We start from the raw sequence: 17123 nt of genomic DNA on the forward strand, positions 1-17123 counted from the left end.
AGAAAACCAAAACTAACGCTAGGATCTTCTTTAAATAAGGCAAAGAATGAGAGATGTATCCACCAATTGATAAACTGAAACTGTGAAAGCGGCCATAATTTATACATCACTTCCCGTGATGTCACAAGCATGCTAACATAGTCACATGATACCAAAGGGGTTGTGCAAATAATTAAAATCAAGCCAGTAATAAAATATACCTTTTTAATTTCAATTAAAACCGTAAAACAAAAGTCATCAGCTTTTCTACATGTATAAAACCCAAAAGAACACAAAATTACGTGTACAGAAACGCATATACACTAGATACCCAGCTGACAGATGGGGGCTCGACATAATATTGGTCCTGGCTAAATGACCCTATAGAGTAAAGGCCTGGTCAAACCACACCATTGGAAGGACAACCAGTGTACCTGGATGAAAACTCACACAGACACAGACAACAATTTATTATAGGACCCTGAACCTGTGAGGCAGATGTGCTAACCACTGGTGCCCACTTTATGCTCTTTATAAAACGTTTATTCATTCATCCATTTGTTATCTTTACCTAATTGTCCACTCCAGGGTTATAGGGGATGGTGCCGATCCTGGCATCAACCCTTAACATGCCAGTTTGATAGCAGTTCCCACTCACACACAAACCTACTATCCTAAATACACTCGTTTAGGATGTGGGAAGAAAACTGGAGTATCTAATCATGCCAACACCACACAGGCAGCAACCATCTGAACCCACACTCCTGGAGCTGTCGAGTAGCAGCACTAACCACTGTGCCGCCCCATTATAAAAGACAGATGATGATGATGTTGCTTTTGGTTCAGCGCTCGCATTGATTGTCAGTTGGGTTAGTGAAACTGACCTTTTCTTCCATTGTCCACAATGAAAGACGCTATAATACATGATATACAGAAAAGTGTGTTTCTGCCATAAGCAGCTTCTGGATCAGAACATCTGTTCCAAACTGTAACAAACAACCTGCAATATTATCCACACAGAGAGCTTTCAATTAAGGGAGATTGGGTTTGCTTAATTATTGCAGGATCTGTGAATTTTAACGGTGCCTTCCTCTCCTTTAAATCCGCCGGCTTTGCCACTTCTTCTGACATTAAAAGTAATTCACGGTACAGATGTGGGATTCATTAGAAACGAATGAAAAGCTGCTGTGTATTTACCATTATCCATCTAAAAGGTTGCTTTCTCCCTTTTTATATGGCATTTTAGCTCGGCAAATCAAATCAGAGTGCTGGGATGCACAGCAGACATGGAAGTTGAGCAACAAACAGATAAACGGAATTTGAAGGCAGCGCCGTGCCATGTGCTGCGCTCAACTTTATTAGACCGAGTTAACGCGCCAGTTATTCGGCTGCACGCTGCCATTTGGTATTTAGAGCAGGTAACAGCTGTAAAGTTTAGGACTAATCTGACGAGCGGAATATCGGCTGCATTCATAAAGTCCCCATGGCAACTAAATGTGCGACTCGATGACACACAGAAAAGGATTTATGTGTTTGCTGAGCTGTCTTGGCCCTGGAGAGATTTGTCTGGCAAATGCAGGCCACCTGCCACACGTTAGATTAAACTCAGCCTGCACAACTCCGTCCTCGGGTGTATTTTATTTTTTTCCCCTAACTCTATGGTCAAAATTGTTAAGCAAAAAATTTTGTTCTTCTGATTTCGCTTTTATAAGGTATCTAAGTGCCTGTACGAAGTGCTCAGGGAATCAAAATACAGTGCGCAGAATATTGTGGTCCGTCAATGCCAACAAAACCATCCACGGCTCACCCGTGTCAGATGTCAATTCAGGTTACAATGGGGTGTTCTGATCAGGCATAGCTCACCCTTACTACACACAATCACAATGCATGATATGTCATGATTCACCATAATCAAAAAGCATGATACCCCTAACTACCATGGTGCCTAGTCTAGAAATGCTAATTTGAACAATCTGTGTCCCACACGTCAGAAGTGGGTTCAGGGTGCAATGGGATATTCTGACCAGGCAGAGCTCAGCCTGACATAGTGATTTATCATAATCAAAAACCATGATATACAGTAAGTACCAAAGAGCCAAGTCCACCAATACAAAGTGAATGGCTTGTTTGAATGTGGGTGAATTGGGTTCAGGATGGCACAGGGCATTCAGACCAGGTTTAGCTCAACTTGGCTTATCTTAATTCTAATGCACAATATGTAGTGATTTGTCATAACTGAAGAGCATGATATACTGTAAGGTGCCCGCACTATCAATACAAACTGAATGGTTTGTGCCACACACATGTCAGAAATGGGTTCAGGGTGCAATGGTGTATTCTGATTTGGCATGGCTCAGCCTGACTTAAAACAATCCAAGTTAATGATATGTCAGGATTTGCTATAATCAAATAGCATGACATAACATTAGTACCAAGGTGCCCAATCCATAAATACAAACTGAATGGTTTGTACCACACACATCAGAAATGGGTTCAGCATGCAATGGGGTATTCTGACCAGGCTATGCTCAACCTGACTTATTATAATTGTAATTTCTGATATACCATAAAGCTTCCTGTACCAAGGTGCCCGGTCCATCAATACAAAGTGAATGGCTAGTGAGAATGTGGATAAGGTGGGTTCTGGGCGCCATGGGGCATTCTGACCAGGTTTAGCTCAACCAGGCTTGTCTTAATTATAATGTGTGATATGTAGTGATTTGTCATAATCAAAAATCAAGATATGCCATTAATACCAAAGCGTCCGGTCCATCAATATAAACTGAATGGTCTGAGCCACACACATGTGAGAAGTGGGTTCAGGGTGTCATGTGGCATAGGGACCAAACTTAGCTTAACCTGACTTACCACAATTATAATGAATCATGATGATGAATGTCATAATTTGTCATAATCAGAATTTTTTTTTAATTTGATATACTAATCCCCGAGGGAAAATTGTTTTTTCACATGACCTTTGGTGGCCAGTGTGCAGGGTCAGCCATAGTACAGTGTCCCCAGAGCATTTTTCAGGTTAAGGGCCCTGCTCAAGGGCCTAACAGTGTAGGGTCCCTTCTGCCAGTAACAGGACATGAACCGGCAACCTTCCAGATACCAACGCAGATCCTTAGCCTCAGTGCCACCACTCCACCATATGTATCATATATGGCAATTGATAAAAATCATAAACCACCCTATATTGAGCTGCCAGGTCCAAAAGTACAAGGTCCACATACAAGTGAGAAGCTGGTCCAGGATGCCTGACTTTAACCTGTAATAATGCACCCTCAATACAAAGTTGAATGGCTTGTGAGAATGTAAGTGAAGTGGGTTTAGGGTGAGATGGGGCATTCTGACCAGGCTTGGCTCAACCTGACTTATGTTAATTTTAATGAATATTGTGTAATGATTTGTCACAAATTAAAAAGCATGATAAAATGTAAGTGCCAAGGTGCCCAGTCCATCATTACAAAATGAATGGTTTATGCCACACACGTTACAAATGGGTTCAGGGTGCAGTGGGGCATTCTAACCAAGGCTATGTCACCATATTCAATAACCTGCCATAACTAGTCATAGTAATAATGCAATACATGTCATAATTTATCATCATCAGAATGCATCATACATCACACCATAATAATAATAATAATAACAATTTATTACATTTATATAGCGCTTTTCTCAGTACTCAAAGCGCTATCCACACAGGGGGGAACCGGGAAGCGAACCCACAATCTTCCACAGTCTCCTTACTGCAAAGCAGCAGCACTACCACTGCGCCACCTGTGAGGATGCCATGCCATTTTCGAAGTCCACTTAATCCTGAGCAGGGTTGCAGAGAGCAGGACCCTATCCCAGCAAGCATAGGGCACAAGGCAGGAACAATCCTTGAATAAATGGCCAGTTTATTGCAATTGAACACACTCACTTACACACCACACGGCCATTAAGGCCAATATAGCGTCGCCAATCTACCTAACCTGCATCACTTTGGACTTTTGTTGTCTGGTCCAACAAAACACACTTAACAGTCTGTACTACACAAAAGTGGGACATCTGGTGTACTGGGAAACTCTTAAGTAAGTTTAGGTCAACATGGCTGATCATAATCAAAAAGCAGGATATATTGATATTTATCACAGTCGTAAACCACCTTATGTTGAGCTGCCCAGTGCAACAATACAAACTGAATGGTCTGTACCACACACAAGTGAGAAGTCAGTTCAGGATCCAGTGTGGCATTCTAACCGTGTTTAGCTCACTATGATCTGTCATAATCATACTACATGATATATGATGATTTACCATAAACAAATCACCCTGTGCAGATTTACTGACTCAACAATACAAACCAAAAAGTCTGTACCACACACAAGTGAGTGGTTGATTCAGGGTGTAGTGGGACACTCTCACCAAGCTTAGCTCGCCCATGATTCATTACAACTGTAATGCATGATATATTGTGATTTATCATAATCCAAATGCATGACACATGGTGATTTATCATAATCATTAAGCACCTTATGTTGAGTTGCCATGGTCGAACTGCACAAACTGAACAGTCGGCGGCACATACAAGTGAGGAGTTGGGTGCAAAGGGACATTCTAACCAAGGTTAGGTCAATGTGACTTATCATAATTATAACACATGATATATTGAAATGTATCATAATCAAAATGCATGACATATTCAGATTTAGTACAATAATAAAGCACCCTATGTCAAGTTGCATGGTCCAAGAATACAAAGTGAATAGTCGGTACCACAAGTGAGATGACGATTCAACAAGAAGTCGGTTCAGGACACAGTAGGGTATTCTAACTAAGCTAAGCTTACTGTGGTCTATCATAATAATAATGCATGACATATGATGATTTATCATAAACAAATCACCCTATGCTGAGTTTCCCAGCCCAACATAGCAAAGTGAGCCGCCTGTACCACACACAAGTGAGAAGTCAGTCGGTTTGGCGTGCAGTGCAGTATTCTAACTGTGCTTAGCGCACTGATATTGAACATAAGCATACATCAAAAACAAATGACCCTGTGCAGAGCTGCCTGATTCAAACTAAAAGGTCTGTACCACACACAAGTTTGTGGTCGGTTCAAGGTGCACTGGGGCATTCTCACTATGCTTAGCTTTCCATGATTCATAATAATCGCACTTCCTATCACAATCAAAATGAATGACACATTGTGATTAATCATAAAGTCAAGTGACTTTATTGTCAGAATTAAACCACCTTGTGTTGAGTCTCCAGGACCAACTGTACAAACTGAACAGTCAGTGCCACATACAAGTGAGAAGTCTGGTGCAATGGGTCATTCTCTCCAGGCTTAACTCGCCATGACTTATTATAATTGTAATGTATGATACATTGTAATTTATCATAATCAAAATGGATGACATATTCATATTTAGCATTGTCATAAAGCCCCCTATGTCAACAATAGAAACTGAGCAGTCTGTACCACACACAAGTAAGAAGACGGTTCAGTAAGAAGTTGGTTCAGGATGCAGTGTGGCCTTCTAACAATGCATAGCCTACTGTGATCATTCATACTCATGATGCATTATATATGACGATTTATCATAAACAGATCACCCTGTGCAGGGTTGCATAATTCAACAATACAAATTGAACGGTCCACACCACACACAAGCAAGTGGTCAGTTCAGGATGCAGTGGGGCACTATCACCAAACTTAGCTCACCATGATTTATCAAAATTGTAATGCATGGCATATTGTGATTTATCAGAATGAAAACGCAGGATTATCCTAATCATAAACCATCATGTGCTGAGTTGCCCGTTCCAAAGATTCAAGCTGAACAGTCTGTACCACACACAAGTGAGAAGAGGGTTCAGGGTTCAACAGGGCATTCCAACCAAGCTTAGCTCACTGTGATCTATCATAATTATAAAATAAATAATATTTTATGAATTATCATGCTGCCTGGTTCATTAATACAGTCTATACCACACATAAGTGAGAGGCTGGTTTGGAGTCCAATGGCGCATTTAACCAAGTTTAGCTTGCTGTGATCTCTCAAGATCATAAAAAAACGATACATTGAGATTGATCATAATCACACAGCATGATATATTCTGATTTATCCCATTCAGAATTCATTTTGTGCCTAGTTGCCTGGCCCCCTATACAAACTCAACAGACTCTACTACACACAAACGAGAAATGAGTTCAAGTTTAAGTGTGCTCCAGGTGCAAACAGGCATTCTAGCCAAGCTTACCTCACCATGATCTGTCATAATTCTAAAGTCTTATATATACCATGAAGTGCCCAGTGCCGTGCTGCCCAGTCCATCAATACAAACACACACAAGTGAGATGGCAGCTCAGGGTATAGAGGGGCTATCTAATCAAGCTTAGCTCACTTTGATTACCATAATCAATGTCAGGTTTAGTGGGCAAAAGGGGGCACTCGCACTCCACACCGAAACCTAGGATGAGTAGCATTAAGATTAAAATACTAAAAATGTGTGATTTTAATAATAAAACAATCACACACTGGGAGGTCAAACTCAAGGAGGAAGAGCTTGGGCACACCCTGCTGCCACCACTGGGCACAGATGGAATTCAACATCCTCTTCATAAAACAAGGTATCAAACCACAAAATTAAATTTCATCCTGAGTGAAGCAAGACATTCCACCGAAGACATACTAGACCAGAAGGACTTTGAGGATATAAGCTGCTGACAGATCCCCAAATTGCGACTCTGCTGTTTGTTTATTTTATTTTATTTTTTGGTAATTGGTAGGCCTGCAAATCACAGAAAATTAGATTCAATAATCAGTCCTTGTGGCACTTAAGCACCACTGGAAGTCCTATCACTGAGGCAAAACAATCAGTACAGAAATTCAACAAATTCAAGGAAACTGGCTCGATCGTGCCTCGCAATTAAAAGCAGCTAATGGTTCAGGTGTTTCTTGAACTCCGTGCTAATAAGCCATGCTTGAAATAATGGAGCCGTGCAACAGGCGCAAGAGCGAGAAGCGACTCAAAAAATTGTGATTACAATTCAGGACATTCTCAGCAACTTGAACCTCGCAGCATGGACAGACTGGCACAAGAAAAGCTGATACTGATAACAGAAGGTTAGGGTCATTTCATTTTGTCTCCTGGATGATGTCATTGAGCCCCTTTTCATCAGGACCTTGCTATCAAATTCACAGCTTCATGACCTGGGGGAGAGTAGGGTGATAACAATTCTATCTCTTAAACTCAAATCCTGCAAACTACACCAACACTAAATGCCACTGAAGCTCCTCTAGAATGGCAAGTGCCATTAACAAAATTCCACATGGGATAAGTGGGACCCTGTTTTCTATGAAATCAATTCTCTCTTCAATTCAAATCCTGCAGACGACATCAATTTCACCAACCACTACAGCTCCTCCAGGATGATAAGTGGCATAAAGGAAATTCCACATGGGGTAAGTGGGGCTCTCTTGTGTATGAAATCAATTTTCACTTACAATGAAATCCCGCCAACTACACCAATTCTACCAACCACTACATCTCTTCTAAGATGGTAAAAGGCAACAAGGAAATTTCATGCAAGACACAAGATATGCTATTATCTATGTAATCAATTCTCTCTTAAACTCAAATCCTGCCAACTACACCAATTCTATCAACCACTAAAACTGCTCTAGAATGATTAGAGGCCGTAAGGAAATTTCACGTGAGATAAACTCAAATCCTGTTAAAACTACACTAATTCTACCCAACACTACAACTCATCTAGAAAGGCAAGTGGCTATAAAGACGTTCCCCATGGGATACGTGAGACCTTGCAGTCCATGACAACCATTCACTTGCAAGCTCTCTTAGAGGCTAAGCCCCTTAAAAGACACTCAGGCCTCATGGGTGTAGGAATTCCAAGGCCACAGGGGGCGCATTAATTTGGAGGTCAAGCTAGCAAGTTTCTTACATAGAGAGTAGGTAGAAGTCAATTCACTTTAAAACAAATTCTGCCAGCTACACCAATTATAGATGCCACTGAAACAACTAAGATTGTAAATGAGGATATATGAGAAAAGTAGGAACTTTTTATCCATCAAATTAATCCTCTCTTAACCTCAAATCCAGCCAACCACACCAATTCTACCAACCATTGCAACTCATCCAGAATGGCAAGTGGCATCGACGAAACTCCCCACGAGATAAGTACGACCTTATAGCCCATGAGAACAATAAACCTGGGGTACAAGGACTTCAGGGGCTTTAGGAAGATTTTGAATAGATGGAAGGGAAAATCAACCCTAAATGCACTTCAATGTCTCCAGGATGGCAAGTGACATCAAGGAAATTCTACATGGGATAAGTGACACCTTGTTATCCATGACATCGCTCTTCTACAGTATAACATAAATTCTGCCAGCTACACCAGCTCTACAAGCCAATACAAATCCTCTAGCATGGCAAATGGCAAGAAGAAAATTCCACATGGAAACAATTGAGACATAATAGCCCATCACAACCATTCACTGGGAAATTTCCTGGGTGCCACTGGTGGAGGGAGTGTCTTTATTTTGGTTACCCTGCAACTTTTTAAGTTTTTTAAGTACGTTAACAAGAAATCAATTCTTTCTTAAACACAAATCCTGCCACTTACTCACAGTCCAAAAAGCGAGCGTCATCAAGGAAATTCTACAAGGATCAGTGGGACTCCATTACCTAACAAATAAATTCTCCCTTAAATGCAAATCCTGCCAACTACACTAATTTTAAATGCCACTACAGCTCCTCTAGGATGGTGAGTGGCATCAAGGAAATTTGAAATGGGATAAGCAGGACTCTCTTATCCATGAAATCAATTCTCTCTTAAATTCAAATCCTGCCAACTACACCAGTTCTTTTCTGTGAGCAACCATGCTTGACAGGAAGCAGCAGTAAAAATTTTGCCTTATCATTGCCTGGCTCCCATGAGTCGACTCCATTCCAAGTGAAGTCTTGACTTTCTTTTTAATACATGTGAGTAAAGAGCCATTGAGCAGTTAGCCATTCAACATTACAGAGGACTCGGCAGAGCACAGGCACAGTTGGCAGTGCTTTTGAAGGAATATTTTGAGATGGGCTACTAAGGATGCAGAGATATTTGCCTTAAGAACGGACATAGTTACAATAAATAAGCTGATTTCTTTCCATCTGGCAGTCACACTCTGTTGAGGAGACTCGTTTTCGGTTTCTAGGCTTCATTAGAGGTATAAGGCACATTTTTGTGAGTTGACATCTTCTTCCCCAAAGTTTTGTGAGCCCTGCAACTCATAAAAGATACCAGGAAATGTCAGGAGTCCAAGAGCAGCTTGCTAATCCCTAACAAACAAATCTGCCTCGGCCCGGCCGCTAAACAACCACTTAGGAATTCATTAGTCATCGCCAACTCCTGCCTGCACGATGCCATGCTAACGTTATCATAACTCTTTGTCTGCATCACTTAACATGCACTGCCTTCTATTAGCGCACAGGCGAGAAGAAGAAAAGGGGGATGGCAAAAAAAAAATTTAAAGACTTTAGACAAGCTTAAATCAGGCTGCTTTAGTGTGTTAAAGTCCCAGCGGAATGGAGAGGCCGCTCGTTGCACGTCTCCTTTTATCTCCAGAGTTTGATAACTTAGAACAGGTTCCAGAGCTTTAAAGGGCTGCGTTCCCCAGAGGAGCCGCAGCTTTGTAAATTTCACAGTGCGTATCGCTCTTGTTAATAAGCATATTGCAAACATGGATGCAACTTGCATTCTGTTTATTTGAAGGGCTTAAGGGTGACGGTGTTTCAAGCACAGCTGAGTCGTAGTTGTCCAAGAAAGGGCTGCTTCACTTCATGACCTGTCCAGGTTCTGACTGCTTGGGTACTGCCTGCACAGCCATGACAAGCAAAGTAAGAGGCCCTGGCAGGACAAACCCTGAGAATCCACACCTCATGCATCACAGAAATAAGCCATGTCCTATAGTAAAGAAGGGTATGTTACATGTAGGAAACCATGGCATAGAAAGTGTTAAACTACACGTCAGTCATGCCTCTTATGAACAAAACAGGTGATCTGGCACTAGTGCTACTACGGGCTCCAAGAATCCCAGACTGTTGACATACAGTCATCAGTTTAGGACCATCTACAGAAATTATCCAAAGACTCCACCACTGCAGACGTCATGAACATGGGGAGGAGTGGAGGAAGACGAAATAGGGACAACTGTCTGCAACAATACATTAAAAAGGCAAAGCAGTTGGCTGTGGAGTCCCTGAAATCAAGCCATAGTACAGTCCTAGTAGTATCTGTGGGGTCCATCTAAACAGTAGGTCAAACTGGTGGACAGGGGCAGAGCAGCCTGGTCTTTTTGAGGACACTAAGGTGTTTTTATGTGCGTAATAAGCTGATTGAGAAAGTGGCAACTGTACTGTTCTACACTTCATTTTGCTAAGGTGGGTAACAAAAAGGGCTCAACACACTGACCAGACAGCCAGTCACATTAGCAGACTGAACCTGGACTCACTGGAGGTAGAGGCAAACAAGAGGATGATGACCAAATTAAAAGCCGTCATGACTAATGTTGCACATCCTCTCCAAAATACTTTGAGCGGGACGACCTTTAGTTACCAAATCATTCCACCACAGTGTGCTAAGATGGCACTATCTGGACTAACAGACATTCAGCTGTACAATACCTCTCACCATCTTGTCCATCTTCAACTTATCCCTTTATAACAGAAGAAAATAATATACAGGCAAGTGTCTTTCAGAGATACAGACATTCAATAAAGAAGTAATGAAGGAAAGAAGGAAGGAAAGAAAAAAGAAAAAGAAAGAAGCTTGTCTGAACAGTTCAGTATCAGCACATATGCAACAGTTTACACCACAACTCCATATTCTATATTGATGCTGATTCACCCAAATTTAAACTGGGAAGAATAAAGTACAATCAATCCATCCATCCGTCGGTCTTATATGGGCCCTTATCATAAAAGCTCTCTCTTTTATATAGCATCTTTCCTCTACATCCGTCTCTCTATCTGTTAATTTTAATGCATTTCATATACAATATTTCTTACATAGTTCATTATCATAATATCCATCTTTCTTCAAATGGCCATTCCTATCTATTATATAGTGCCTTTCATCAATCTATCTGTCACTCAATGCTGATCACATTCATCTATATGTCCTGTATAGTTCTTTGTCATAATTATTTTCTTATATAGCACCATATATATATATATATATATATATATATACACACACACCTTTGTTATATAGTGCCTTTCGTATCACACAGTGCCTTTTAAATCTGTCTAATTCAGAATAGCTGTTGCACATAATTGTCGATCTCTATTATACTTTGCTTTTCACATCTATCTATCAATCCATCTATATAAAGTGCCTTTCACATCTATTTACCCTTTACAGCACCTTGATATAATATCTTTCATATAATATAATATCATTCTATCTTGTGGTGCCTTTTACTCCTATCTATTTTATATTGTTGACTCTCATAATTATATTTCTTACGCAGTGCCTTTCACATCTGTCTAACTGTATATTACTTAGTGCCTTTCACGTTTATCTATGCAACCTAAAAACTGTAGTTCCTTATCATAATAATCTTGTTACTGTTGCTTTTCGTATCTATCTGTCTAATTGTCTTACATTTCTATGTATCTATCCTTCAGTTAGTGTTTCCATATCCATTGTATAATGCTCATGACACCTATCATATTGTGCAAATTTATCTATAACATGCAGTTCCTTGTCAAGATTAGTTTTATTTACTGCCTTTAACATCTATGTATTCCAAATTATTCACCTTCTATATAGTAGTAGTGGTATTAGTTGTTTATTTATATAGTGCCCTTCATATCTATCTATCTGCTTGTCATAATTATCTATATTTTAATTCAGTACCTTTCACATCTATCTGTAATATGTTCAATCTCTCTCTCAGTGTCGTACACATTTATCTTTTAATCTGATATAGTTCCCTCTCACAATATCCACCTGTTATATAGTGCCTTTCATATCCATCTATTACAAAGGAATTATCTCCTTCCCTCTCACTGACTTTCACATCTATCACTGTTAGAGAGATGCTTGTCAGAATTAACTACTGTACATTTCTTATACAGTATCTGTCTATCTATAGGAGTTGGTTGTCATAATTATCAATGTCTTATATAGCACCTTTCGCATCTATGTATTATATCATGATTCTCTCTGTCTCATAATTATCTTGCTTTTCGTATCTATGTATCTCCTCATAATATCTTCCTTTTATACAATGTCTTTCATATCTATCTGTTATGTAGGGATTACCTCTCTCTTTCAGTGCCTTTCATATCTATCAGTATTAGACAGTGGTTTGTCATAATTACCTTTATTGCTTATGCAGTACCTCTCATATCTATCCATCTATCTATCTTTATACAGCTCCTTTCACACCCGTCTGAATTCACTGATTGCTTGCCCATATTATCTGCACTCTGGCAGGATAGTAAAAGGTGGCCATTCACAAACAGACTGGACATGTCCTGCACACTGACCGAATATGTCCCACAAGTCTGGCCGGCCAAGTGGATGGTAAGGTTCAACGAATGACTCAAGTTAACTCCAACAGGCACGGGATCTGTCATCTACATGCGGGCGGCCCACCGTAAAAGGTGACCAAGCAGATACCATGGGCATCTTTCACAATCAGTGAATTCTCAGAATGTGGATGGATATGGAGCAACCCTTCCCAGAGATTCTTAAGCCAGCTGGCAACTCTAATGACCTCCCGCCCCCCAACCCCCACAAGCACACACAGCAAACCAGTCAACACCAATCACCTTCTGGCCTCAGCCATATACACCGTTGTTGCTGCTGCATCAGGTTATGAAATTCCATTATCATTGGCTGGTGCTAAAGGGAAAAATCAGGAAAGGAAAGGAAAGTGGTGGAAGGAGGGAGGGAATTACCATGGCGATGAGGTATGTTGCTGCCCTCCAAGGTGGAGTGTCTTGGGCCTAGTAGCTGAACAGGAGCTGGCATTAGCTGGCCTCTCCCAGTAGGGGTCGCTGTGGAGAAATGTGAAAATCTCTTAAAGGCTAGTGGAGAAAAGAGAGACTGAGTCACACAAAACAGACAGACGTGTGCGCACACGCACACACAGACAGACACAGAGAGACAGAGATCAGCCCCAGAGCCACAAATAAAGACAGAAATAAACCAATGCATGTGCCCTGGTGTCACCTGTACATGCCTGCCCTTTCAGAGATTAATATCAATACAAGGATTGCATTCCCTCCTCGCCTGCCATGCGCTGCTGTTCTCCTCACCCATCACGATGGCAGCAGGCAACCTTGTGTGCTTCTCCTGGCTTCCCCGAGCACAAAATGCCACAACTTTGGAGGCTACGTTGAACAGATTCTGTCAGATAAAATGCTCTCCAAACTCTTTGCTGACTGATATAACAAATACCATTTCAATTCCTCGGTGTCACATCCCTTCAGTGTTTGCCTGCCGTGTTGGATGTGGCAGAGCGGCTCTGCAGATTACATTGCGGGGTTGAAATTGACTTTAACTTTGGAGTGAATTATTGAAATTTTAGTGACCCTCAAAAAGGGGCTCTGTCACAACTGATACCGTATTCAATTTTTCAAATGCTCGGCTCGGATTTACGAGTGTTTCTGAAAGCAGATCATAAAATGGAGGGGGTGAGGGAGGGGCTTTATGTTGGGAATGAAGCGAGTGTCGGGCAGGACTCAGCGGCAAGGGCTCATGTGCCACCTTACTGTGGCATCGCATGTCAGGGTTAGTCCCTGGTGGGGGGCAATACAATGTGGCATGACAAGCCATGAGACACCTGAGTTTGGGGGATCATGGAATGCTTGATATAATACACTGTATTCAGAAAGTACTGAGACCCCTTCATTTTTTTCATAACTTATGTTTCCGCCTCAATTAAAAATTATGTAAATTCATTTTTTTAATCATCAAACAAGCCCCAGTAGCCCAGAATGACAAAGTGAATGCAGGATTTTAGTAATTTTCAAAATGAAAAACTGTAAAATCACATTGACGCAAGTATTCACAATCTGTGTATGTCACACTCCGGGCCCAATTATTCTTGGGTGCAGGCAGCTGCAGCCATGCACAGAGGATACACACCCTGGTCTGTTAATAGTTCAAGCATTTGGTGTGCGACACGGCGCGATTGCAGAATCCCCCGCCCCCCCCAAGTTTTTTCTCTGCCTTTACATCTCAATCTCGCAGATATTTCCATTTCTGCCCATACACACTTTCATCTTTGCCCAGAGTCTAGGTGATTGCTCTCCAACCACCTGTGGACATTTGGCTAATGCTGGGAACTTTTAATGTTGGATTGTGTAGGTGTGGGTAGTGACAAGTGTTCCTCCAATGACTCCAATGTTTCCCTATGTAGCACATAAGCATTCGACACATTCAGGGCCAAAATTCTGGAACATGTGGTTTCCAATGCGAGGGTCCATGGGCCAAGAGTGACAGTGACATTTACGTTCTTCCTACCAAAATCTTGCTGCAATGCAGTGGCGTGAAGTATAAATGGGCCTTCAGGTGCACCCCATTCTATTGGTCATCATTGAGATGTTTGGAGTCCACCTGTGGTGAATTTACTTGACTGGACATAATTAGTAAAGTCATATACCAGTCTACAGAAGATTCCACATTGGGGTAAAAACCTAGCAATGAGGTTGAAAGAATTGCCTACACAGCTGAAAGACAGAGTTGTGTCAAAGCACAGAACTGGGGAAGGCAACAAAAACATTTCTGCTGTATTGAAAGTTCCCAAGAGCACCATGGCATCCACAATACTTAAATGAAAAAGTCTGAAATAACCAGGACTCTTCCTAAAGCTGAGCAATCGGTAGAGAAGGGTCTTGGTAAGAGAGGTGACCTTTAGGCTGATGGTCACTCTGGCTGAGTTCCACAAGTCCTGTGTGGAGATGGGAGAAACCTTTAGAAGGACAACAATCACTCCAATATCCCACCGATCTGGGCTTTATGACAGACAGTAGCACCTTCTTGGTAAAAGACACATGGAAAACCATGTGGAATTTGCAAATAAGGCACCTGAAGGACTCTCAGACTGTGAGAAACAAGACTCTCTGGTCTGATGAAACCAAAATTAGTGTAACGTCTGGTGGAAATTGGGCATCACTCATTACCTATGCAATATCATTCCAACAGTGAAGCATAGTGGTGGCTGAATCAAGGACTGGGAGACTAGACAGGGTTGAGGGAAAAAGCTGAATGAAGTACCGAGATATTCTTAATGAAATCTGGCTTAGAGTGCTCTGCACCTCAGACAGGGCCAGAGGTTCACAAAGCAACAACAACACAGGACTGGCTTACAGACGACTCTGAATGTTCTTGAGATGCCCAGCCAGAGCCCAGACGTGAACTCAAACAAACATCTCTGGAGAGACCTGTATATACTGTAGTTGTCCACCTATGGTCTCCATCCAGCCTGACAGAGTTTGAGAGACTCTGCAGAGAATTGTGGAAAATCCCCAAATTCAGGAGTGCAAAGCTTGTCATGTCAGACCCAATAAGACTCCCGGCTAGAATCGACTAAGTACTGAGTAAAGAGACCGCACACTTGTGTCAATGTGAAAGATCAGTTTTTTACTTTTAGTAACTTTTTTTAAAAAAAATCTACATTTTTCTTTTTTGTCATTCTGGGTTTTTGACTGATTCTTGATGTGGGGGGAAAAAATAGAATTTAAATGATTTTAGCACAAGCCTGTAAAATAACAAAATGTGACAAGAGTGAAGGGTCTGAACACTTTCTGAATGTACTGAATTGAAGAGGTGGGAGAATGGAGGTATCTCACTGTGCTGTGTGCATATGGCTGTGAACTTGAACTGATGTCTTCATGAGCGTCCTGAAGAGAGACTGAAGACCTCCTTGGTCTGATATCAGAAGGTGATGTTTAAAAAAAAAAAAAAAAAAAAAAAAAGGTGAATTAGTATTTTATACAGCATCTTGTAAAAGCAGAGCGTACACTATGCTGTACCAGAAACAATTATTAAGAAGAGCGAATTAAGGGCCAGTATGACAAGGCCCACCTAATGTGATGTGAAGTCATAAGCTTCCCTCAGTCATTACACTTCTTATTAAAATGTTTGTAAGAACCCGCAGCTTTGTTTACCTCAGCAATTTTCGTCTAGTTTTCCATCATATGCTACAAGTCGTGTCTTAATCCTTTTGTGTAGTCCGTGAAAGTTGTCTTGATGTGGCCAGCCTGCTGCCTGCTCTTTTTGCCCTGCATGTGCAACCTGAACAGTCCAGTTTAGCAACTAGACTTGAACGTGACAAACCCTTTTTTGGGAACTATGGGGTGGGCCAATTGGCCCTGCAGTGTCCTCTGCACCTTTGGCTATGTGTGGACTTGTGCAACCTGAACAGTCCAGTTTAGTGGTGGGGCTTGAGGGTGAGAGCCCATTATTCTTGGTATTATTATTATTTTTTTTTTTTTTAAATTGCACATTAGTATTACAGGGTTGAAATTCATGTAATATAGTCATAATCTATTTAGATGTTTGAATAATTTATGAAATGTTTACATAATAATTTATGCATTTCATACTTCAGCCATTATTAATTAAAAAAGCAAAAATCTGTTTAATTTTTTTAAAAATTGCTGGAAGCCTGGTATTGTAAAGCATTTTCTGACTGGCTTTTACATCTTTACGCTGAATCTATGAGAGGAGATCGAAAGTTCACGCCGACCCTCAATTCTGTCGACGAGTCAATCAAATGCACACCTTCAATAACGTTTAGCTGCCTTTACTAGGACCCTATGGAAAGAAAAGATAACATGGATTATAAAGAAAGTTGGTTATTTAATCTTTTTTGAATTAAAGGATATTATTTTCTTTTCTGAGAAAACATCTGTTAATTATGCTACTTTATTCCTGATTAACTTTTTAATATTATTTGGTAAATCTTTCCTTCATAAATGTAAATGGTTCAGATGTAGTCCATTATTTAACCTTTTCATTTCGGACTGTTTCGTATTAAGTATCTTGAGTTAATAAAGAGTTGCAAAGCCCTTAAGTTGGTAAAACCCTTCCAATCTGTTACTTCACGATTTCAGTG

The 17123-nt window shown here is 40.8% G+C and overlaps 1 protein-coding gene across 4 annotated transcripts in view; it reads right to left on the reverse strand.

Annotated features, from left to right (window-relative positions):
- LOC114666379 (neuronal PAS domain-containing protein 3) overlaps positions 1-17123 on the reverse strand; it is a 764183-nt gene that overhangs the window by 506411 nt on the left and 240649 nt on the right. For 2 of the 4 annotated variants that reach the window (XM_028821217.2, XM_051920026.1), the window contains exon 2: positions 12958-13056. The exons of the other annotated variants lie outside the window; for them this stretch is intronic. In XM_028821217.2, the coding sequence (XP_028677050.1) occupies positions 12958-13056 (99 nt within the window). The remainder of the gene's footprint in view (positions 1-12957; positions 13057-17123) is intronic. 4 annotated transcript variants of the gene reach the window in all.

The sequence above is a fragment of the Erpetoichthys calabaricus genome, chromosome 16, assembly GCF_900747795.2.
Source record: "Erpetoichthys calabaricus chromosome 16, fErpCal1.3, whole genome shotgun sequence".
In the NCBI taxonomy this organism is placed as follows: domain Eukaryota; kingdom Metazoa; phylum Chordata; class Cladistia; order Polypteriformes; family Polypteridae; genus Erpetoichthys; species Erpetoichthys calabaricus.